This window comes from Motacilla alba, chromosome 5, assembly GCF_015832195.1.
Source record: "Motacilla alba alba isolate MOTALB_02 chromosome 5, Motacilla_alba_V1.0_pri, whole genome shotgun sequence".
Classification (NCBI taxonomy): Eukaryota; Metazoa; Chordata; class Aves; order Passeriformes; family Motacillidae; genus Motacilla; species Motacilla alba.
In genome coordinates this window covers 42,058,644-42,082,597 of record NC_052020.1, presented here as the reverse complement: position 1 = coordinate 42,082,597, position 23,954 = coordinate 42,058,644, and the positions used below count along the sequence as shown (strand labels likewise).

Here is a 23,954-nt window from a genome sequence, read left to right as displayed (position 1 = left end):
GCTAGAAGTCAGCTTTCAATGCAGTAAGCTGTGTGGCATGAAGGAACCTAAAGGTGTGATCCACTCCCTTGGTCTAAGTTGAGGTGGCTCAACATAGAAAGGGCTGAAAGTAAAGTTCTACCCAGTGAGAGAGAGGTAAGTAGGGACAGCAGAAGTGGTAAGAAAGCAGGAGTTACAGGGTGTTCAGAGCAATAAATACACTCAGATAAAACAGCACTGAAATATGGTAACAACTGGAACAGTCATCCAAAAAAACCCAAACAACCATCATTAACTTGACAGGGTAGCCTGGTCTTCAAAACAAATTCAAATAAACCAGCTCCTAAATAGATTTATCAAAAAGTGAGAGAGTGATAGTAATGGACACAAATGCCCTAATTTTTCTTACCTGTTATGAGCAGCTGCAAAATCAGTGATAATTTGCCTTTTACCACTATAAAGGCAGTATGAAGAAGCAGCTTGTTTTCCCACCTCACCAAACTAAACCAAGAACAGCAAACAAAAGACTAGATTGTTTTCAGGTCAGGATGACAGAATGAGAAAAAAATCTCTTCCATTTTAGGCCTGGTGGAAGTTTTAGAAATTTGCTGTTAGAAAAAAAAAACAACCTTTTGACCTGTAGGTGTTTGAGAGCTTCAACCTTTTAATTTTTTTTTAAAATATGATTTTATTTATCCAACTTTGTCCTTTTTTTTTCAGTCATATAAGTACCCCCAAGTCTTACTGTCGGGCTTCTTACTTCTTTTAATTTGAGGGTATATTTTATATTTGCTCGTTTATATATATGTGTGTATATATATATATATATATATATATATATAATTTTCTTATTTGTGTAGAGCATTCACATCTACTTCTAGAATTATCATCAGGACCATGTGTCTTGTCCTGCACAGATAAGAGGTTCAGGTAAGTGGTTTGTCTGAAAGAAGACCACTCCAGAGGTACTTTCAGCTATAGCAAGCGTAACCCAGGGGAAAAGGATATGGACAGTATTGTCTTCTGACTTGATTCACTGTATGCACAATCACCTCTTGCTCAGGTTTTGGCTGTGATACTTTTGGGATGTTAGAGCTCAGTTTGCTTGCATTCTTCCATGAGAATTTGGTTCTGCATTGTCACAGCAGGAAGGTAATCATTGACTGGGTCTTGAATGCTTGTAAGAACCTGACCTATCCCTCGGCTGATTCTCTGCCCGTAAGACCCGCTGCTGTTTTTGGCTGAGACTGTCTGACCTCTGTAGACTTGAGCCTGATGCTCACATATACCAAACTTGCTTAGCAGGATAAACACATCTCTGCGGAAAGCTTTGGTGAAAATAGCGTAAAGAAAGGGGTTGGCACAAGAATTGAGTGGGTAGAAAAGTACCAGCAAAATCTTGGAATTGGAGACAGTTATCAATGGTTTGTTCATAATGGCAGATAAAGCATGGAAGGAGATGGGAGCCATGCACAGAAAGTCTGTGAAAATCAACACAGCCATCCTCTTGGCAATTTTGGTGTCTTTGTCCCCCGACTTGTACTGGGGGTTTCGCACAGTTATGTAGATTTTTATGTAGCAGGCACAAATGATGACAAAAGCAATAATGTTACATATTAAAACAAAGACAATGTAGGCTTCGGCCACTGGTGTTTCAGTGTCCATAGGCAAGCAGATGCTGACTTTGCTGTAGCTGCTGACACCAACCAGTGGCAAAAGGGCGAGCAGGATGCAGGAGAGCCACCCTCCCAGCATGACGAGCACGGCGTGCCGCAGGCGGATCTTGCGGTCGGGCCGCATGGCAAAGGTGATGGCGTACCAGCGCTCCAGCGTGATCACAGTCAGGGTGAACACAGAGAGTTCGCTGGCAAAGACCGTGAAAAAGCCGGCTGTGTTGCAGCCAGGCCCGGTCTGCCACTCTATGGCATGATTATAGTACTCTGACCTGGTGTAGAGATCCACTGAAGCGATCAGAAGGAGGTATAACCCCATGCAAAAGTCAGCAAAGGCCAAGTTACACATCAAAAAGCGAGGTGCTGTCAGTTTATAATGGCTGGTGAGAAGGATGAAAAGGACAAAAATGTTGCCTAGGATGGCAAGCAGGTTCACAAACCACACCACAATCCTCAGAAACTGATATCCCATTATATCTTCACAGGGATTAAACTCATCAGGCTCTGGTGTGCATATTACATCTTCACTGCCTCCACAGACAGGATAGTCATAATCACTGTCAAAGGTCTGGGCATCTTCCATTTGAGGGTTCTTGAGCTCTTTGCCAAAGCCAAGATTTCCTTCTCCACGCTCCTCCAAAAAAATGTAATAATGGGGATTTTCATGAAAACTTGTGGACTTGGTGTTTGTGTCATACACAGCATTGGTGTGGTCTGTGTATTCTTCTGCATAATCTTTGTAAAATGGGTCTCTCAGAGTCTTGACTGATCTCTTATGAAAGCTGTGGCTGCTCTGGTTACACATCAGGTACTCCAGGATCCTGAAAGAGTAGAGGGGGAAATCACTGCTGGCATTTACAGTCTGGATGGTGCACAGATTGTGAACAAAAGGAATGCTTCAAAAGCAAATCATCCTGGATAAAAATGTAGCTATTAAAATGTGATTGGATATATTTTTGTTAAAAGACCATAAAATGTACGATAGCTTTTCTGGACTATTTTTATTTAACTGAATTTTTAATTTTATCCCCAGTACTAATTTTACTTGTTTAACATCCATAATCCATCTTCTTCTTTGAGATCTACGTTCTTAGTAGGTAAGAAGACATTTATTTACTCTTTATAGCTTCTTGTATAATACATACAATATTACTGTCTTTTTCACTGTTGGTCACTATTCAATTTCTCCCAGAACTTCCATCAGTCTAATTTCTGTTCAGTAGCTTCTTTACAGCTAACTAGCAGTGCAGCACTTTGGAATTCTGCATGGTGTGATGCAGCAGTATTTGCGGTCAAAAAATTTTCAGCAGCTAACGGCTTTTCGGTAAGAAAACATGAGACTTGAGGCTATAACCTCTCCAACACTTCTTTTCCAGGCCTTGTTATAGCACATTACCCTTTTCTTCTTTCTTTCACTTTTATTCTGGGCTCAACAAGAGGAGGAACTGCTGCAAAAGGTCTTACAAAAATTCTTCTGCCACTTTGCAATTGTAACCTAGTTCAGAGAACATTGTCTATACCTAGAAAAAATTGTTACAAAAATGCCAATAGATGTATTTTTATAAACATTGCCTTTACTGATGTATTTAAAAAAAAATAAATGCCTGTTAGTGAAACTCACCCACTTTTTTTTTTCCAGCTCTTGAAAGCACAGCAGTGACTTGGGTATGATAGGTCAGCTCGTATTAGCTGAAGAAATACCTTTACAGCTGGTAATTTCTTTAAAGTCCACGTATTTTTGGCCATTAGTTCTTTCAGGCTTTCCAATCCTTTGGCTGGAAGGTTGGCTACAGCTGTTCTGGAGACGTCCCTAAGAAAGAAAAAGATTACTAGATCAGATTCTTTTTCAGATTGTTACTGTTCTTCAGGAGTTTCACAGAATTCTACAATGAAAATCAAATCCTAAGGAGGTAGGGGTTTCATATTGCCTTGCTAAATTCTGATTCCATTCAAATTCAAGAAGGCTGTTCATTTCTCTATGATTTTCACTGTCTTTTAAAGCTCCTGTCTTTAATGTCTTTTAGCACAGAACATGTATTATAAAAAAATACCATAACTTTTAAAATTACACCTTTAAAGCCAACCAGATACAAATACATATGTAACTGCAGTTTTAAAAATCCTTTAAAGAAATCACATCTTCCATTGGAAGAGTTATATTCCCTTAGACTTCCTTAGATTAATTTTAACCTATTGGCACACTTTAATAGAAAGCATTGCAATTCCTAAAGGAATATTCTCTATATACTGAGAATATTCAATATTCTCAGCATATTCAAATCTTCTATTGTAGTCCATGCTGAATCTCTCAGAAAACTGAGTATTATGTTTGTTGCTTTCTACTTGTCTGCTGAGGTGGACTCATGAGAGAGGTGATGCACAGTTGATGGGGAGGTGGCTTTCCTTTCAGACTGCCAGGTGAGTGTCACCTGGTCCTGCTGGTGTTTTCTACTCAGTTTTTGCTTTGTCCCAAAACCTCTTCTAGTGACACTTGAAGTTAAGATGTTTTTAGAATTACAGTCTGTGAAGAAGTAAACCTGTAAAAAGAGTTCTAGGGCAGGAACATTGTTTGAGCATTGTTTTATCATGAACACTCTCATAATAAATAAATCTGTTTTTTCTACACTTTCTTATCCCTCTAGAAGTCTTGCTCACTGTCTGGTTTCCTGAGCCCAAAAGGAAATTAGAACTAATTTTATGCTTGAAACAACTTTTAAATGTCTACAACATTTGGGTGTGCTCTGTTGTTTCTTTTTTCCTTTTGTTTATATTTGTTTTTGAATTGAGTTAGAAAATGCTGCTCCTTTTTGTATGAGGACTTATTCACTTCTAAAAGCTCTCTTGATACCATATGTCACAACTAATTAATTTCAACTACATTAAATTCTTTTTTGTTCTTCTGGAGTCCTTTTCCATAGATATTTTTACCAACAGCCTGAACTGGCTCTTAGAAGAGTCTGAATATTGTCTGCTGTCATTTTACCTTCTAAAGAATCACAGAGTAGTTGAGTTTCCAAATCATCCAGTTTGACCTCCTTGATCAAAACAGGGTCACCTGGAGCAGGTTGCTCTGAGCTGTCCCCCATTGACTTCTCAGCATCTCCAGGTCAGGAGACTCCACAGCCTCTTTAGCAACGTGCTACGGCATTGGAGCACTCTCACAACAAAGACATTTTTTCAGATGTATGATGAGGTCACCTCTCATTCATTTCTTCAAGGCTAAGTTCCTAAAATCCCAGTTTGGGAAGTTCCTAAACTGATGGTATGTGGTGTGTGCCAGCAAGAAGCCTTGTGACCTCTCTGGACCACTGCTGTTGCAAATCAAAGAGCTTCCTGGGAGTCTGGTGATAATTTGTCTCCCAATGAAAGATAATTTTTTAGTTATTCATTATTCTACCTAGGTCCACATTTTGTTGTGCGTGTGTCAGCTGGCCAAGAGGAAAGTGTGAGATTCTCAGGGATTTTTTTACCTTACAAATCTAGTCTTGATGACGATCTAATCAGATTCACAATTACTTCAAGCCACATAGCAGCTGTCTTCAAACTAGATTGAAAATATTTATAAATAATTACTAATCCTCAGAGCCATGTGAATCCAAGTAGTTGGAGTTGTCCAGACTATAGTATTTGTGCCTGTATTCATAGAGAAGACACATATTCCTGAATGATCTTTGTGTGCCAGTGTATAGAATCATAGAATCATTAAGGTTGGAAAAGACCTTTAGGATCATCAGTCCAACCATCAATCTAGCACCCACCATATTCACTGCGTCCTCAAGTGCCACATCCACACATTTTTTGAACGCTTTCAGGGACTATGACTCTACCACTTCCCTGGGCAGCCTGTTCCAATGCTTTACAAGCCCTTCTGTGAAAAATTGTTCCCTAATATCCAATCTAAACCTCCCCTTGCACAACTTCAGGCAATTTCCTCTTGTCCTGGTGCTTTGCACCAAGCCCTGATTAGCCAAGTATGGTCAGTCCCAATCAGTCAAGGATGATCAGTCCTGATTTTGGTCTGCTGAGAAAAATGGGAACTGACTGCAGTTATGTCTGTCTCATTAACATCCAGTTATGTTGATAACTAAGATGATGTTTAAACACAGCAGTGCTTACATGGCATGTAAGAGCGTCGTGCTGGCGCTGCTAAGCTACAGCTTGCACCCTTAAAGAAACACAAGAGAATGGGCTAGAGGTCTGATAGACTTGTCAAGAGGATCTGTCTCAAACTGAAGTGACTATAAAAGAGGGCTAGGCAGGAACCTGGTAAAATGAATGATAGCAAGTCACAAGGACTGGATGGTTTTCAGCAGAAAAGTTCTGAAGCAGCTGAAGGAGGAAGTAGTTGAAATGGTAAAAGAGCTGTGGAACCTTCAGCTTTGCTCTCCTGCAGAAAGGCAGCAAACAAGCCACTACCGAATATGATATACCTGGGGAAAGTCAGGGGCTTTTCTAAAAGTAAGTCCTGAGTGTTGTCCTTATGATGTGCTCAAAGTCTCCTGGGACTTCTACAAGGCCTTTGACAAATGCCCATGAGTCTGGGAGAGAAACTGGGCACACACACTCTTGCGGAAGGTGTCAAATGCTCAGGATTATGGAAAAGGCTAGCAACATTCTCAGCTAGCCTAGAGCCAGACCAGACTTCAGCTTTTAAGTAGCCATGGTCTGCAGCCCACTCAGGTACTGCAAGTGGTTGTGTAGAGTTCTACACTGTGAAGCGGAACAGCAACCAAAGTGCTCTCAATCTCAACATTTTGGCTTGGTAGTGGTTTTGTTTCATCCTCTCACATATTTTCTTGCTCTCACATATTTCTAGGCTGTTGCTTATCTCAGCTGAAATTTACACATTATATTGAATGTTAAGGAGACATTGGAGAGGTTCAGATGAACATGGGAATAAAACATAGCTTAGGAATTCACAGATTTCTTTTCTGAACCAACTGTATATTATAGAAGTGTTAAGCAGATATTCAGTTGCTCAGATTTTTTTTTCTTTTTTCCTGGGTTATTGTATTTCAATCTAATTCTTCGTTGGTTTTATGAAGTCAGTATTTCAGAACTAGATCTAAGGGAAAATAGCTTCTGTCAATAATCTTTTTCATTGCTGGAAGCATGCAATTGTAGTATGAAATCCAGTAATAGCAATAATTAAAAAGACAGGTATTTAAGTAAATGAGATTGAATACATCACAGTACAATTGAGAATTTTTACCTAATCGTATACAAATTTCTGACAACTGGAATAGATAAAGCATAAAATGGACTTAAACTACAGATACTATGTTAACTCTACTGAAGGATTATTTAAATCTAAAAATAAGCATTTTTTGATTAGCAAAATACAGAGTGCTCCTCTTGCTCAAAGATTTGCTTATGTCCCATGGGAGGAACCATTCCTAGATTGGGAAATGATGCTTTAGAGAGCAATTCTGCATTCTACAGATAATTAACTGCTCGCATATATCTTGTGTGACTGTAACATTTTGAGTTTGGACTCTGTTCAAAAGCTAACTGAATAATGAGCCTGATTGTACTTTTGTTGTACTCTGTTAAACTTTTGCTCTAGGCAGCAGCTCTTTTTGCATTTAGTAAATCAGGTCCACCGAGTCCTTGCCAAGGCTTCATTTTGAGGTGAAGAGCAATGTACTATCATCATACTCTAAAAATAGTCTTCTAAAGGGAGAAATCAGTGTACACATCGACATACATCTGAGTATACAACAGTGACAAAGGAACCAGAATTGCTGACATCTGTTTTCCTCTATTCAGCGAGCACAATCCCTGCTTCCTCTGCTGCTGTAAACTGCAAATTTGAAAAAAAAAAATTACCTAGCTTTTCAATACTTGAATATGTTTAATTAGATGGTCTGAGAGCATGGCCAAACTCACACAACATATATATAGTCAGGCACAATTCTTTGTTGTTAAATTTTTCTCATTGGGTTTCTTTCAAACCAAAATGGAACATTACCCCATTAGAGTGGATCCATGGTCTGTATTTCAGCCTTTAAGTTGCTGCTGAAATCCTGATCAGAAAAAAAAGCACGATCTCTGGGGTACACATTCCAACTACCATAAATTCCTGTCTCACCTGAAGAGTGCACATAGGGAGCTCCAGACAATAAGTTCTGCAGCTTGGTAGGGAGGCAAGACAGGATTTTTCTTTAGAGCTCCATAAATGTTCCCTTTTTGTAATTTTTGAAAAAAAAATTTTTGGTGCATACTGCTGCCACTATAAGCAATGTCATTCATTGTCCCAGAAAAAAAAGCCATACTCTCACAATAATTTTCCATAGAGTTAATTTTCAAGATAAAACAGTTTGGAAGTAAAACAACAGCAGGGTGCCTGAACAAAAAATTACTTAATAAATTATTCCTTGTAACAAGTGAAGTGTTTACACTGCCCAAGGGAATATGGAAGGGCTGTATTGGTCAGACTTTTCAGACTGTTACACTAGTTAACAAATCTGTGGTCTCTCTCTAAGCAACTCATTGGTCATGATGGTATAGTGGGGATGTATACTGAGGCACCAATTGCAAGGACATTTTTGTTTCCTGTGGGAGATAGTAATGGCCATTGACACGACACAACCACAAATACTAGGTTTCCACTCAGTTTTCATCTTTTGACTTCAGCCCTCTTAAGGTAATGCATATACGGGAGTTTCAGAAACTCTTTTGTTCCTGTTAAAATAATTCTAGTTCCTGAAGGTCAGCTAAGAGATCTGTCCAGGTGGTAGAATTCCACTTTAAATTGTTGCTCACTTTATGGCAAACCTTTTCCACATCACACATGCAGAATAATTCCTGGTTATCTGTGGGTAACACAAGCCCCTAAGCTGCTATTAAATTACATTAAAATAAAATAAAAAGCTAATAACTTGAATTATTAATTCTATACTGGTTTTGGTTGGCATAGAGTTCAATTTCTTCACAGTAGCTAGTATGGGGCTATGTTTTTGATTTGGGAGTGAAAATAGTGTTGATAATACAGGGATGTGTTAGCTCTCCCTGGGCAGTACTTACAGCCAAGGCATTTTTTTGTTTTTCACACCATCTGACCAGCGAGGAGGTTAAGGGTCCACAAGAATTTGGGAGAGGATAGCCAGGACAGCTGACCCCAGCTGACCTAGAGATATTCTAGACCTTACCACATCATGCTCAGCAGTAAAGACTGGGTGGACATTTGCCAAGACTGCCATTGCCAGGGGACTGGCTGGGAATCAATGGGCTGGTGGTGAGCAATTGTTTTTGTTGCATCACTTGTTGTTCTTGGGTTTGGTTTGTTTTCTTGACCCTCTGATTTTTTTTCAACATCCCTTTTTTAATTATTAAGCTGACATTATCTCAACCCATGATTTTTCTCATTTTTACCCTTCCAATTCTTTCCCTCATCCCATTGGGAGCAGGGGCAAATACACAGCTGTGTGGAGCTGAGGTGCAGGCCAGTGTTAAAGTGTGACACCATCCTAGGAGCTTTATCTTAGGACTTACAGAGCAAAGTACAATTATGTGAAATACTCTGGCTGTTAAAATCCACTGTTGATTTACTGTGCTCACATGCCATTTCTGGCCTGCTGCCTTTGAGAAGCAACACCTCTCTCTGTAATGACACTATAGTAAGTACCACATCTCTCTTTAGTTCTAAGTGCTGCTAGGACTCTTATTAGCCATGAAGGTGTATCATTCTAAGAGGAGATGGATAACTGGCTGTTCAGACTGCAAGTATAAAGCATGTCCTGAGATCAAGGATCAGTGGTAGATGGGATAGCACAATAGTTACGGAAGACTTGAAAAAAAATCAGGTCATTTGAGATCTCTAACTTGAAAACAAGGTAAAAAAGACGTCCTTTAGAACTTTTAGAAGTTCTTTTATTTTATTTTAGATAGTTGTTTTTATTTTTTTAGATACGCACATCCTAGGAAAGCATCTCCAGCCCCTAAAGCAAGAGGTTTTGTGTAACTGATAAATCTCCAAGCTAGCCTTTGCTCAGGAAGCTGAACTGGCTCTTACAGCATACAATTAACCACCCACAACCTTTTCCAGCATATCATTACTTGTTCACCTCTCTAGCACAACAACAACACTGATGCTTTAAATACCCACAACAATCAAGAGTCAACAATCTGTGCTTTTGCAGGCTCTCACCTGCTGAAGCAAGACAGATTTTCTGGAGTTGAAAAGATTCTGAAAGAAAAATAATGCAGGTAGCTGCTAGGATTATTGCAGGTAGCTGCTAGGATTCCTTCCAAGAAAAATACAGTTATTCTGCTATGAATAAGCTGTTTTCCTGAAAAGTAGAAAGTAAAGCATGGACTGAGCACTGCCAGCATCATCGGGTTTTGCAGTGGAGGAAGAAAGTCCCCCTTCAGTATTTTTCTCCTTGTGATCAGCTGTATGTACTACATTACATACTAGACAATTTGAGTCAGGGAATGTGATTCTTCTGGAAGTTCTTAACTTCTTAAAAGTTTTATTTTCATTCTGTTTTATGATTCCTAATTTTAATGAAAAGTTCTTTGGATAAAATCAGACTGGAAGCCAAATAACATGAGAAAAAAAGAGCATCAGAACTATTTTTCTGTCTAAAATTATTTTTTCCTCTAATTCAATTGACTGTACACATGTGGTACAAGAGTCCTTCTTTTGTATTACAATTGTACAGCCATAAGACAGGTTGTAGTACAGAATCTTCCATAAGAATAATTGGTAGGAACAGTATATGTAATGTAGGAGGCAAGTATTTCATAAATCACTTCCCTAAAGCACAGGCTTTGTTGCTGGTATTGTTTTTGTAAACATGCCATTCCTGTCCCTCCTGCTCTGATGCTAATAGCTGTAAAGAAATTGGAAGCTGAAACAGTATTATTTTTAAAGCTTTCTCTAGTTCATTTTCACCTACTTACAGTAGAGTTGGTCCACTGTGCACTCCCAGAAATGCATCATCATTGATAACTTTGAGGTGTTTGTTCTTGTGCAGATAGCTGCAGAAACAAACAAAACACAGTGATTTGGAAGTAGTTATCCATAGGTTACTGAAGATCTCGAGTTTACTTGCCTGCACAAATGTACAAAAGCAATATGTATAAAGGCCATGCATTCCCAACCACATATTGAAACATAGTTCCTTCATTTTCTGTGTACCCAAGAAACAAAATACAGGTTTTCCATTTTTGAACAGCAATTAAATTCCTCAACAAATACTTGATTTTGCTAATTTATTTATTATCTTTGTTCCAAAATTTTTCTCTCACTGTTATACACATAAGGGCACATGCATACTCACTATCTTCAAGTACATATATGTGAGGATGAGGTGAAATAGTTTTGTCTTCTTTGGTCAGAATGGACTATGGAGAATTACATGAACAAACAGGAAAACAATTTCCTCCATGTTGTGAGTTCAATAAAATTTTTAAATGCTTTAAAATCTCCATAGTCAAGTAGAAGTTTCTATATATAGGCCAAAGTTAAGATTGAAATTTTGTTATAAGAAGAGCAAGGAAAGAATGGGATGTTTGGTACCCCGTTATAAACATCCACATGTTGGCTTGTGATATAGCTAGTAAGATAAGTGCAACAGGAAGGTGGTCACAACAGATGTCAGAGGGTGTCTGTGAAGTTCACAGAGTCACAGAACATTCTGAGTTGGAAGGGACCCACAAGGATCATCAAAATCCAACTTCTGGCCCTGCAAAGAACAGCCCCAAGAGTCACCATGTGCTGTTGTCTGAACACTTCGGGAGCTCTGTCAGGTTTGGTGCTGTGGCCACTTCCCTGAGGAGCCTGTTCCAGTACCCAGCCACTCTCTGGGCGAAAGCACCTTTTTCTAATATCCAACCTTAACCTGTATGACAAAATTTCAGGTCATTCCCTCCTGTCCTGTCATTGGGTACCACGGTGAAGAAATCAGTGTCTTTCTCTCCTCTTTCCCTCACGAGGAAGTTGAAACTGCAGTGAGGTCTCCCCTCAGTCTCCTCCAGGCTGAACAGACCAGGTGACCTCAGCTGCTCCTCATACATCCCCTCAAGGTCCTTCACCATCCAGCCCTCCTTGGACACTCTTTAATATCTTATATTATGACCAAAACTGCTCCCAGTAAGGCTGCACCAGAGCAGAGCAGGACAATCCCTTCCCTTGCCCAGCTGGCAAGCTGTGTTGTGGAAAAAAATTAAGTAAATATTCTAATCCTGTCCTGGTTGAAGTCATTGGCAAATTTTTCATAACATTCACTGGATATAAGCTTTTATTGATCACCACAGTAAGAAATGAGAAGTAAATGCACTTCATCTGGGTTACACAACAGAAAGTCTTAGGGAGCCAAATAATGCTTCTGGCATGCTATTCATTTGGACATTACTCATGCCTTAAGCCTTGTTTCTTACAGAGGAAAATAGTTTACATCACCTTCTTAACTGTTGTTGTTTGAAATAAGCTTTCATTCTTTATTAATATATGGCATTCTAGCATCACCTGGTGTTTGTGTTTTCTGAGAACTGATTTTCATATTCTGTAAATGGCACATTATTGTTCTGATCATTTCCTTTAGTGTGCAAATTTCCTTATGATTTTGTCTGCAAAATGAATACAAAAATTAAAACCAGAGCAACAGTTAAGAATTAATCCAAGATTTCAACATCTAGGTTGTAGTGTTGAAGGACACAAAAACCTGCTTAACCTAACAAAACCTGTCTGCTTTAGTAACTAGACACTATTATACAACCACTTAATTGCTTGTCCAATTTTGAAATATTTTCCCCTGATGTTTGAGTACCATAGTAACTAATAAACCTGAAATATAATAGCTGATATGTCTGATAAAAATCTTCAAAGTTACAAATAGAAACGGCTAAAGACTTTGGGAAGTAGAGAACCATGTGTTACTAAGGAGGGGCTGCGGTGTTAGCTGCCAGTTTTCACATCAATGAGTCAAGTCCATCAGAATGTACAATTTCCTGATGCTAATTGGTTTCAGTTGCTTAGGCCCTTTTATTTTGGTAGGTACTGCTTTTAGATGGAAAGAATAAGGCTTTGATGAATACTAATTTGACAAAAAAAGCTTATGTAGAGTCAGTTCCTTCTGAAAGTGCCATTGATCCTGCTGTTACTGATAGTTAAGTGATACAGAATGTCATTTAAATTCCCTGCAGAAGAGACAACCACAACAGTGGTATCAACATGTCTAAACAAATCTTAGAAGTTTTAGAAATCACATGGTTGATGTGTACTATCTAGCCTCAGTGAGGACACTAGAATCATAATTTTGGAGAGTTGGTGGATGGCAATGAGATACACATGAATACCCAGTGCAAACTGCAGGAAAATCTGTAGCAGTAAGTTCAGAATCTGGAGTAGGAGATGCTGATGTTTTTGTAGTGCTGTAAGTAAATGAAGGCCCTTTTTCATGTTTTTCAATCCAGTCAGAGCAGTAAACCACCTATACTTGTGTCTAACAGTCTCTGTGGACTCAGGGTCAGGGGTAAGTGGAAGAATATTGTGTTAAGCCTCAACCACAGCAGAAAACGCCATGACTGCAGGATGCTGAGCAGGACCTTCTGAGGGCACAAAACACTAACAGGACATTTCAAGTGCTATGTAAAACATATGCATCCAGCTGGTTATGAAATGAAGTTTAAAGAAAGGGAGAACAGGCAAAAAAGATACAAGTGAGCAGCACTATGGATTCATCATATGATTTTTCCACACAATTGTTTATCTTAACTCTGAGCTGTGCCAAGCACCGTAAGTGAACCCTGAAAGTGTATACTAAAGTAAATATATTCTTTTGGAATTTTTTTATTAGATTTTGAGATTGCACACTTTCCACTTCAGTAATTTAAATAGTTCTGTAAAAGCTCATCACAAATATATTTTGCCATTCGCTGAAAATATATTTTAAAAACTCTTCTTTCCTCACCAATTACCTTAACGAAATAAACATTGGCGCAGCAGCACTACTTTGCAGGAGAGATGCAGTTTAGGACTTTAATGATGGGTTGAGATGAGGGATTCAAGTGTCAGATGAATGCTTTTCAGTAAAAGTGTCATTGAGCCCTTCATTCCTGGTTCCTGAATTCCCTGCCCTTATAAAACTTACACAGCAGTACTGTGGATCCTTGCTGGATGACAAGATCGACTAGGTAGTGCCATTATTCATTATGATAATGGAAACCCTTTGTCCATGGTTTTTCACCTATCCCTGCATTAATTTCTTTGGTCCCCTTTAATTACATAGACATTTTAATACTGCAAGAGTAGTAGAAAGGCATAATGCATAGCAGAAGATAGAATCCAAGATTCCCAAAAAGTCTTCTGATTTATGGATGGAACATGAAGTCTTTGAATAATTTGCCAAAAATTTATTATTGTTTTTGATTGTTTTGCTTTGTTACTACTTTTTGTCCTTGAGATAGTCATTCAAAATACATTCAAATTTCCCTCACCCTTTTTCTATTAGTTTATTTTTGCTCCTATTTTTGTTAAATTCAAATGCTCTTGGATCAGACACAGAGAAAAACAGGTACTTCCTTCACTATACAGTGGTAGATAAACAGGAGTTCAAATTAGAAATGTCAGAATAGAGAAAATGAAATATTTGCCTCTTATATTAACTTAATGCTGCTGCTAAAAACAACAAATCTCCAAGCTTGCACTTAGCAAAATTATACTTTATCCTGTCATATGGTAACCAAACTACTTCAGAAAATTAGTTTAGAAATTTCAGTGTAGTTTATCAAACAGATAAAGTCTTCACCACTCATGTTCAGCTCCCTCGTTTGCCTTGTACATCTGGAGTAGCGCTCTGCTCCAAGTAAATGGCATATGATTTAATTAGGAGAAAAGTGTTTGTTGTAATAAGCCATTTTTACTGCTGGTAGATAAACCCATGAACATAAGTCTAGTTTTGGTTATTCTTTGGTTGTTTATTTTTTGTTTGTTTTTTTTTTTTCCTTTTTAATTTGATTGACTAGTGCATCATAGCCAGTCTTTGGTAGGATTCACTTAGGATCATAAATCACAAAACTTACCAGGTTGGAAGGGACCCATAAGCATCATGGAGTCCAACTCCCTAGTCCTTGCAGGATGACGAAAAACAAAATTGTGACTATGACAATCATCCAGATGCAATTTGAACTCTATCTTGGTGCTGTGACCACTTCCCTGGGGAGTCTGTTGCAGTGACTGACCACTCTCTTGGTGAAGAACCTTCACCTAATGTCCAATTGAACTTCCCCTGATGCAGGTTCATTCTGTTCTCTTGTCTCCTATCACTGGTCACCAGAGAGAGATCAGCCCCTGCCCCTCCACTGCCCGCCCTGACAAAGCTGTGGACTGCCACGAGATCTCCCCCTCATCTTCCTTTTCTCCAGGCTGAACAAGCCAAGTTACCACAGCCGCTCCTCATAAGTCTTGCCCTCAAGGCCTTTCACCATCTTGGCTGCTCTCCTTTGGACACACTTAAGGGTTTGATATCCTGCTCATGTTGTGGCACCCAAACCTGCCCCCAGCACTCGAGGTGAGGCTGCCCCAGGGCAGAGCAGAGTGGGACTATTCCCTCCCTTGCCCAGCTAGCAGTGCTGTGCCTGATGCACCCCAGGACAATGCTGGCTCTCCTGGCTGCCAGGGCACTGCTGGCTCGTGTTCAACTTGCCATCAACCAGGATCCCCAGATCTACTTCTGTGGGGCTGCTCTCCAGCCTCCCACTTTGTATGTATAACCAGGATTACACTGTGCCGGATAGAGAATCCAGCAATTGTTAAATTCAATATAGATGGGGATTGCCTGGCTCTCAAGTCTGTCCAAATCTCTCTGTAAAGCCCTCTAATCTTAGCCTTAAAAAATACTTATATATCTTTAAAGAATACTAATTACATTTTTTTCCCAAAAATTAGCAAATAGTATCTACGGAGGCTAGTATGTGCTGTCTGCTTCTCTCCTTCCCAGTTCAATAAAGCAGATGTTTAGGACTCCATATCTTCTAAAACTACATTTTCCTTTGATTCTTCAATAATAAGGAGAATTCCAAAGAGGACAGAAGCAATAGCATCTGCATACTATGAAAGAAGCATAAAGAAAAATTGCTACAAAATAGTGTCCAACCTGTGTTTTGTCAAAATGTAAGACGTGGAAGAACCAACACAGTTAATATAATGGCCAAGGCTTGGAAAGTTTCTGAGTATTGCTGCATGCAGCTTAGAGAGATTCAGTCAAGACACTGGCTTTTTTTTTTTTTTTTTTTTTGCCATATTTTACATCTTGCAATTTCTGTGGGCACTCAGTTCAAAGTAACTGAACTAGTGTGAATAAAATCAGATCTATTCCAGATCTTTGGTTTAACTCAAACCTTTCAGACTTTAAGAAGTCTAGCTAGCTGCTAAGCTAAAATAGGCAGTTTGGAAAGATTAGGACCATGTGAAGGATGCTCTTATAGAATTGTTATAGAATTTAAGCCTAATTTAAAATAAAGTACTAAAAATAATCATATATATCCTCATGTCTCACTGGTTAATTTAAGAGCTCATGATGAAGAAATCTCTTTACTCATGAGAGTGACAGTTTTTGGTCAAGCCTCTGTAGGACAAGAGTAAGCTCTGCTAAAGTGAGTGGAGTCTCTAGATTTGAGATTTATTCTCTCTTAATGATTGAGGCAGATGATTTTGGGTATGGTGTAAAAAGGATGTTCACTCACTAAATATTATTTTTTCTGAAAATACAGTAAGAAGTTGCAGAGAAATAGGAAAAGGTTGATTCATGCTTTTGAGATGTGCATTTCATTTCCAGTGTAAGTGGTTGGTTCCTCTGAGTTGCTCCCAGCACCTTACACCGCTCTCTTTTTTGCAGGTAAGTTAAAGAACTGCTACCATTATCAGTGCTACACCTACTAACACAAACAGTCTTGTAAAAAAAGCATAATTATCTTCCAAATTTTCTTAGAAAAGGTACTGATCAAATAAAGTTTTACTGTAGCTTCAAACCAGGACAAAACTCACAATGGAATTACTTGCCATGATTTCATTTCTGAGCTATAAATATACATACTAAATGAAAGCACACTGCAAAAGACATTAAGCAATGATACTGTTATTGCTGGCTGAAACTAACATCCTCTCTTTGCTCTTTTAAAGTAATTAAACTAAGATACATATTTCAGAGCCTCAAATAAGCAGAGAAATTTGAATTTTTTCTTCTGAAAGAAGAGGATTACCTCCTACTTACATAGCATCCAGATTTGTCCCATTAAAAGCATGGCCTTGAATACTGGTAAAACCATTATTGTAGAGTTTACTGCAAGCAAAGAAGAAATTACATCAGTGTATTCTGGGCTGCTTCAATACATGAATACCTAACATCTTATGCACCATTTTTCTTTGCAACAGCACATTCATGGATGGGCTGAGTTAAATCTCTTGAAGAAGCAGTAGTTACTGTGCAAGGTCAAACAAATGCCCAGAAGTGTTCTTGAGTGCACCTGAATCAAGGATGCCATGTGGCAGGTGTGCCATCTACCTCTTTTTACAGCAATGATAGACTAAACCACTTTGTTATAATTTTCCCTCTTAAAGTAAAAGCAAGGAAACAAAATCCTGCTAGGATTGATCAAGGAAGGCTACAGGAACTAACTAGCAAAAAAGGCCTGATTTTACTATCAGGTATGCCTTAAATTTTTAGAAATCATTCTTTTACTCCCTTAGAGCAAAAGGATTTTTTTAGAATCTCTGTAGAATTCATCTGTTTGTATTCTAATGCTCTTCCTCCCGGTTCAGGTCATAACTCCTTACAGTAATTTCACTCCCATCAGCTCTTTCTTGTGGCTCACACTGACTGACTTGCATTACTGAACTTTATTTAAAAATTTTCTTTCAAATATAACTCTTCTGATGTTTGCCATCCATTAGTTTCCATAGTATGTACCACTCAGGTTGCAAAAAAAGTTAAACAGTTATAACCCTGATGAATCTTTACAGGGGGAGAACTTTGCATACTTTCTCCTTTGATTTTTTTACCAAAAATAAACATTCACTGGTGCTAGGGTCATAGAAAAACTGCTTTAGTCAAGCCAGTTTAAAGAAAAGAGCGGGACTGATTCAAATACCTGTCAAAGTACAGAATTTATGCAAACTAGAACATAGATACTGTCTGTGATGTTTCTCTGTTGCAAACTACTAGAGAGTAGGACAGGAGTAATTTTTTTTTTAAACATTTTGCGACTTAAACTGGAAGAACTTACAGGGTTAGAGATTCATTACAAAGCCCATGGAAAGCATTTGCAGGCACTGAAGTCATATAAGGATTATCTGCAATTTCACTGAAAAAGGAGACAAAATATCACAATCAAACATCTGCCCAACAGAGCATCTGGACAACAGCTTTGTTATTGATTGTTATCTGCCTTGATAATAAATAGAAGTTTAAAACATAATGATTTAAATAAATTAATTTAAATGTTTTAATAATAATATATTATAAAATAAACAACATTGCCGTATTTATTATATTATAAATTTAAATTTATTTTTTCAAGAGTAAGTTTAAAATAATAACCTGTTAAGTTATATATAAGGCCAGAAGATACATGTAGAATGAAGAATTGAGCATATTCCAGCACCCAGGAAGACAGCTCATGAGGTAAATGGGTTTTGTAGTTGTGGTGAGGTGTGCCAGCCTGTGTGATAAGAGTGGCTAATGGCACAGACAGGTCCCTGCTTTCATGAGCCAGAGAATTAGCAGAGTGAGTAAGCATTACCTGCAGTGTCAACTGAACAACCCACATGGCTTTAGAGCTGAAATCTGCTCTCTAAATTCAGATAAGATATCAGATAATACCTTATTCAGGACAGAGGCATTTTACTTTACAGAAGTGCATCTAGCACATCTCTTTCACTAGTAAGTGAAATAATTTACTTATTCTTCTCACCTCTGTCCAAAGGACTGTTTCACTACTCATTTCTTTACTCCTACTCTGCATTCTTAATAAGTAGTATGTATCTTCAGACCAAAATTCTGTTGTAACAAGAGGGAGAAAGGAAAACTAAAGAGATTTACTATTACTAAATTGGAGAAAGGAGAGAGGAAAAAGCTGGTAGAAACAAAGGGCAGAGAAAAGTCTTTGATTGCCCTTTTCCTGGTTTTTCTTGAGTAATACTATAGTCTAGAAATGAAAATATTGTGCAAAAGTTTCTCTTCAGCTTGTGGATTAGGAACAGCCTAATAAGGCCCACGCATAAAGGCAATGGGCTGAGAAGTCCTAACAATTATCCATGTGCCAGAAATAACTTCATTCCTTTTCTGTGCTACATTTGTGCATACAATTCTGACTTAGATTAACACAGGTGGATATTGTCTGTGCTTTTTAAATACCAAGAAACTCCTGCTTATTTTAGAGCTCAAAGAAGAACTCTTTGTTTCTGAAATACCTTTAAGGATAATAGTGAACCTCCTTGTCTCCATTTGCATTCCCATTCTCTTTCTTCAAGAAGTTGTTCTGCAGTTTGCTTCACCATGCCAGCACAAATTTGTTAGAAAAATTTTGATAGGATGACTTGATGTTAGAAGGATGTATGGCAGCTCAAGTCCCATGTGTCACACTATTCTGACTTCATATTAATTCAGTCATTGCAAAACCAAAACCAAAATAAAAACAAAGGGGCTGTAGAAGTAATGTATCATGAATGTGCCGTGTGTCCCTGTCTCTAATTCAGGTCAAATGTGTAGTGCTAGGTGACCTGACATTTTCTAGATTTGGTGCTAATGATCATTGAAATATTGCTTGAGGAAAACCACTTTGTCAGAATTAAATGATATTTTTCTCAAAACCAGAAACCTTCATTATACATTTTTATGAGGTCTGAGGATGGCAATATTCTACCCAGCTGTGAGGACAGATACTTACAGCAAAAAATTCACATCAAATGAATAGATTTTGTTGAGGTCTGGAAATACTTTGAGTCCAGTATTAAAAATACCACTGAAAGAGAGGAGAAACAGAAAGAATTACTGCCTCACTGAACAACAATGAACAATGTATTTAAAGAGTTCAACAGGGCAGGATGGTTATTGCATCCTCTCTATTGTCAATCAATTCATTTATAATCAGCTGTCCAAACCAGCAGGATGCAAGAACAATATAAAAAAATTCAAAATGCCAGACTTATGATAAATTACAGAATCTAAAAAATGAGAACACATATTAATAAGACAGCCAGGCAGATCTGCAGAGGGAAGCATCTTGTGAGATTGATAAGGAGAAAATAATTAAAACTCTGGTTTATTTTAACTTGAGACATTAAGGCTTCCTCAGTTAATAGTCTGGACCCCTGAATCCTCTATCTTTCAGTGAGGCTAAGAGTTGTTCATATAGCGCTAAAAAGGGAAAATGTCTAAAATGTAAAATGCTTAAAGTCCCTTCTTTATGAACTCCTGTAGAGTGAAAACAACTGCAGTTCTCAATTTTTAAAACTATTATCCTGAAATGGAATTTTTTACTACTTTTTTTTTTTTTTAATTGCTTTCACATCTAGAGGAAAAACCTGGACAAATCTTCCCTCCTTGCCACTGCCCTCACCACATACACATGGAGGCCCTTCTTCCAAATATTACTCAAAATCATAGAAGTTTCTTTAGAAAATCATGGGAAATTTTCAGGATTTCTTTCTGCCATAGAGGTCATATGAAATCAGGTGTCCATAGGTTAGCTTTTCACATTTGGCTGACAGGTATGCTTTAAAACCCTGTGTAAATCTCTAGTAAATACTAAAGACATGTATATGTCTGTTGTGTCCCTTCTTCCAATATTTCCTACAAAAATAGAGTAAGACAGCACTTATCATAAGAAAAGAGCTAGCTGTGGAATTTTGCTAAGGAATATCAGTGTATTCTAGATATTTAATGGATAAGACAAATGGGAAAACTACTGATGAATTTGTGAACATGTTTTCCTGTCTCACAAAAGCAGTAACAGTTCCAGCCCCTACCCTTACTGGCTTTCTGTCATTAGAATGAAGCAACAGGGAAAAGCATGTCAGTCAGCTCCAAAATCAAATGCAAACAAAACTGCTATAATGTAACGAGTCACCTGTGAGATTTAAATACCAATTTGTTGCAGGTACAAAATACTTACAGGTATTTCAAAAGTGGGAGGTTCTTAAAGGCATCTGGATCTATGTAATCCAAGTTTCTAAGATTTCGAATTTCACTGTAAAAAGTGAGGAACATTAATAATTAATATTTAATAACATATCACAACAGAAATCGTCAATGTTAAAATGAAATTTCAGGGGCCTAATTCCTGCAACAAGCTTTTTGTACTGGATAGCACTAGCTCAAGACCAGAGCAATCTTACAATGATGCATTATCATCTGGATAGGTGCCATCCTGGGGACTGGCCTTTTGGAGCAAGGGGATAAGAAGTACGTAAGACTTGATTATTGATCCTTTGTCTGCATAGTCCTAAAATCTAGACAAATACCCTGTGGTAATGGCTGTTACTTTGAACATGGTGAGGGTTTTTTTTTTTTTTTCTGCAACATTGAGTAAAAAGAAGAAAAGTAAAACCTTAATTATTTGTATATAATAATCCTATCAAATTACAACCATCCATGCACCCTATAATTTTATGTGCAATTTTTCTGCTTACTTTCTTCATGGGTCTGACAGTATTTTGTATTATTTTTTCCTGTCTTTTACAGAGCTCTTCAAGTGATGGCTCAGTCACTTAAATCAACTTTGTTCTGAGGCTTGAAATGGACACAACACATACTACATAACCATGCCCAGCAGTATGGAGGATAGCATATCTCTTTGCTATATAACAAGGCAAGACATAACATAGACTTCATTCCTTATATCTTCTGTCCACAGTTAAGTCTTTAAATACTTCTACCCAAGAGAAAGCTTGGTCTGCAAATGGCTTTTTAGTCTACACGTGTTGAAAACCAGCCTGACACTAATCACAGCTGTGGCCATGATGGTGCTTTCTGTAGATGTGTTGGTGGGACTGCTGCACCTCCAGCCACCACCATCATTGCCTGGAGTCATGACTCTTCCTCATTTTTCTGAAATGTTTGTCTCTTCCCTTAGTACAATTTCTTTAATATTTCTAATTCCTCTATTTTCTAGCAGATTTCTTTCTCTTCTATCTGTAACAACAGTCAGCAGTCTGGCTGCACCAGAATCTGCCAAAATTCTCAGTATCAAGGTAGATTCAATAGACCTACCAATTTTCATCTTTTATTAAAAAAGCCCTCCCCCATCACATGCAGACTTTTAATTTCTTGGACTCTTTACTGATTCCAGCAGTTTTGCATGGATGGTTTTGTATATTTGCTTCTATTTGTTTACCTTAAATCAGCTCTAGACACTGGTTCATAACACCACTGAAACAACTCTCAGCCTTTCTTAAAATAAAAACCGTATAGAAAGAATGGTGCCGGGTTTCCTTCTGATACTAGCAGTGGAGCAATGGGTCTGAAGAAAACATTTCTAGCTACTTATGTAAAGAAATTTGATAAACATGACAGACTTAGATGGCATGGTGGTGCAGATTATGTGGGTGATCTTCCAGCCTTAAATCAGTCAAAGAAGTGCTGCTACTGGACAGAGACCCAATGGGCAGAAACCAGTAGGATTCAATTTACCATGGCCTAACTGCCAAGTAACCTATATAATATAAGAATCAGAAAATTGGGATTTAAAACTTTCTCTGGCTCTGGAATTGTTTAAATAGGATAAAATCAACCCAGCCAAGTTGTCTAAGAAACAGAAGTGGGAAAAGAGAGAGAAATTAGTAGATAAATCACAATATAGACATTGGTACAAAGACTTCAACCTCTCCATATATTACTGTACTGACAAAACAGTTCTGCTTCACCTTTCAAGTCATCAGTTTTCTCTCTGTTTACTAAAACACTGCAGGGAAATGAGGATTAATTACCCTTTTACTTGATTGTTAAATTGATGTCATTAATTGCTCTAATACTGCTACTGTAGTGCTGCATTCAACTATTCTTCACATCTGTTAGCTACTTTGAACTGTAGCTGTGTTTCTGTATTTAAAAGAAATCCTCTCAGTGTCAGTTTCTTGCTTCTCTCCAATTATTTTTTTTCCATCACTGACTCCTTTAAAAATGTTGGACTTGTGGGCTTCCTGGCCTGATAATCCTCTGTGGACCAAGCATATTCCAGGGAAAGAGTTTCATTTCAGCCTTTAGCCTGGAAATGGATAATGCACTGGAGTATCAAAGAGTCATCAGGTTTTGGTTTGTTGCTATTCATAGTATTCTGCCTAAATTACTTGGATGAGGGTACTGGAAATAAGAATTCAAAATCAGCAGATGGTACTAAAATTAAAAGAACAAAATAATGTAATGAGATACAATTTTGATTTATTAAGTAATTGGGCCATGAGAGGACATTTGCTGATTTAAAAAGGCAAATGAAAAGCTAATTAATCTGGGAATAAAATATTTTAAATAGCCAGATGAGACAGCACAGTAATGAGAGAAAATCTTAAATAATTTGAGTGAGGCAATCAATGTGATTCAACTAAACATTGGGAAAAGGTTTATATCCCTGCTGTTCAATTTTCTTGAACTGGTAATGTTTGGATTCAAAAAGAAGTATGCTTTAATATATACTGTATTTAAACTTGCAATTCATCCTACTCTTTGTATTGCAGAGGTGCCTTAAATCCCAAAAGGAAGAAAGGGGCCATTGTGGAGCAGACAGCCAGGCTTAAAAGTGTCTAGTCAAAACAGATGAGAGAGGTATAAAAATAAAAGGTGATTTGACAGAAGACAGTGTTACCCTTAAGAAAAAATGAGGACGGAAATCCAATTTTCCCTACTTCTAGTCCAGTCAAATGTGCCTCCTGCATTTGACTGGCCTGAATATGTGGCCTCTCATTTTATCTGGGTGAAAAAGAGAAAGGTCTTGTGTGCTGTGGATAAATGAAGGTAGCACCAAGGCAACCATGACACACAGCTGAAGTGCAAAGAGTAGATTTATTCCATCATCTTGCTGGCTGGAGGATTCAAAAAAATCAAGTAGAGACACATAGGCTGTTAGGCTCATATTAGCAGGGGCAAAACACAGTGAGACCTGAGTGCTGCCTTACATATCAGAGGGGGCCTGGAACATGTGCAAATCTTCACCAGGCTGCGTTTTACAATCTCCGCACTTCTTATCTCCTTTCCCTGCTTACAAAGAGGCCCCAAGTCTATAAGAAGAATGCTTTTAAGTCTTTCACAATTTTCTGTTATCTTGTGAGAAAATGTCACTTCTTCAGTAGACAAAAAATAACCA

The 23,954-nt window shown here is 38.0% G+C and overlaps 1 protein-coding gene across 3 annotated transcripts in view; it reads right to left on the bottom strand.

Moving 5' to 3' along the window:
• Window positions 1-840: 840 nt before the first annotated feature.
• TSHR (thyroid stimulating hormone receptor) overlaps window positions 841-23,954 on the bottom strand; it is a 42,283-nt gene continuing 19,169 nt past the window's right edge. For all 3 annotated transcript variants that reach the window (XM_038139461.1, XM_038139462.1, XM_038139463.1), the window contains 7 exons: window positions 20,772-20,846; window positions 19,545-19,619; window positions 17,883-17,960; window positions 16,871-16,939; window positions 10,560-10,637; window positions 3,274-3,462; window positions 841-2,473 (listed from right to left, as the gene is read on the bottom strand). In XM_038139461.1, coding sequence (XP_037995389.1) covers window positions 1,069-2,473; window positions 3,274-3,462; window positions 10,560-10,637; window positions 16,871-16,939; window positions 17,883-17,960; window positions 19,545-19,619; window positions 20,772-20,846 — 1,969 coding nt within the window. In that variant the 3' untranslated portion in view covers window positions 841-1,068. The remainder of the gene's footprint in view (window positions 2,474-3,273; window positions 3,463-10,559; window positions 10,638-16,870; window positions 16,940-17,882; window positions 17,961-19,544; window positions 19,620-20,771; window positions 20,847-23,954) is intronic.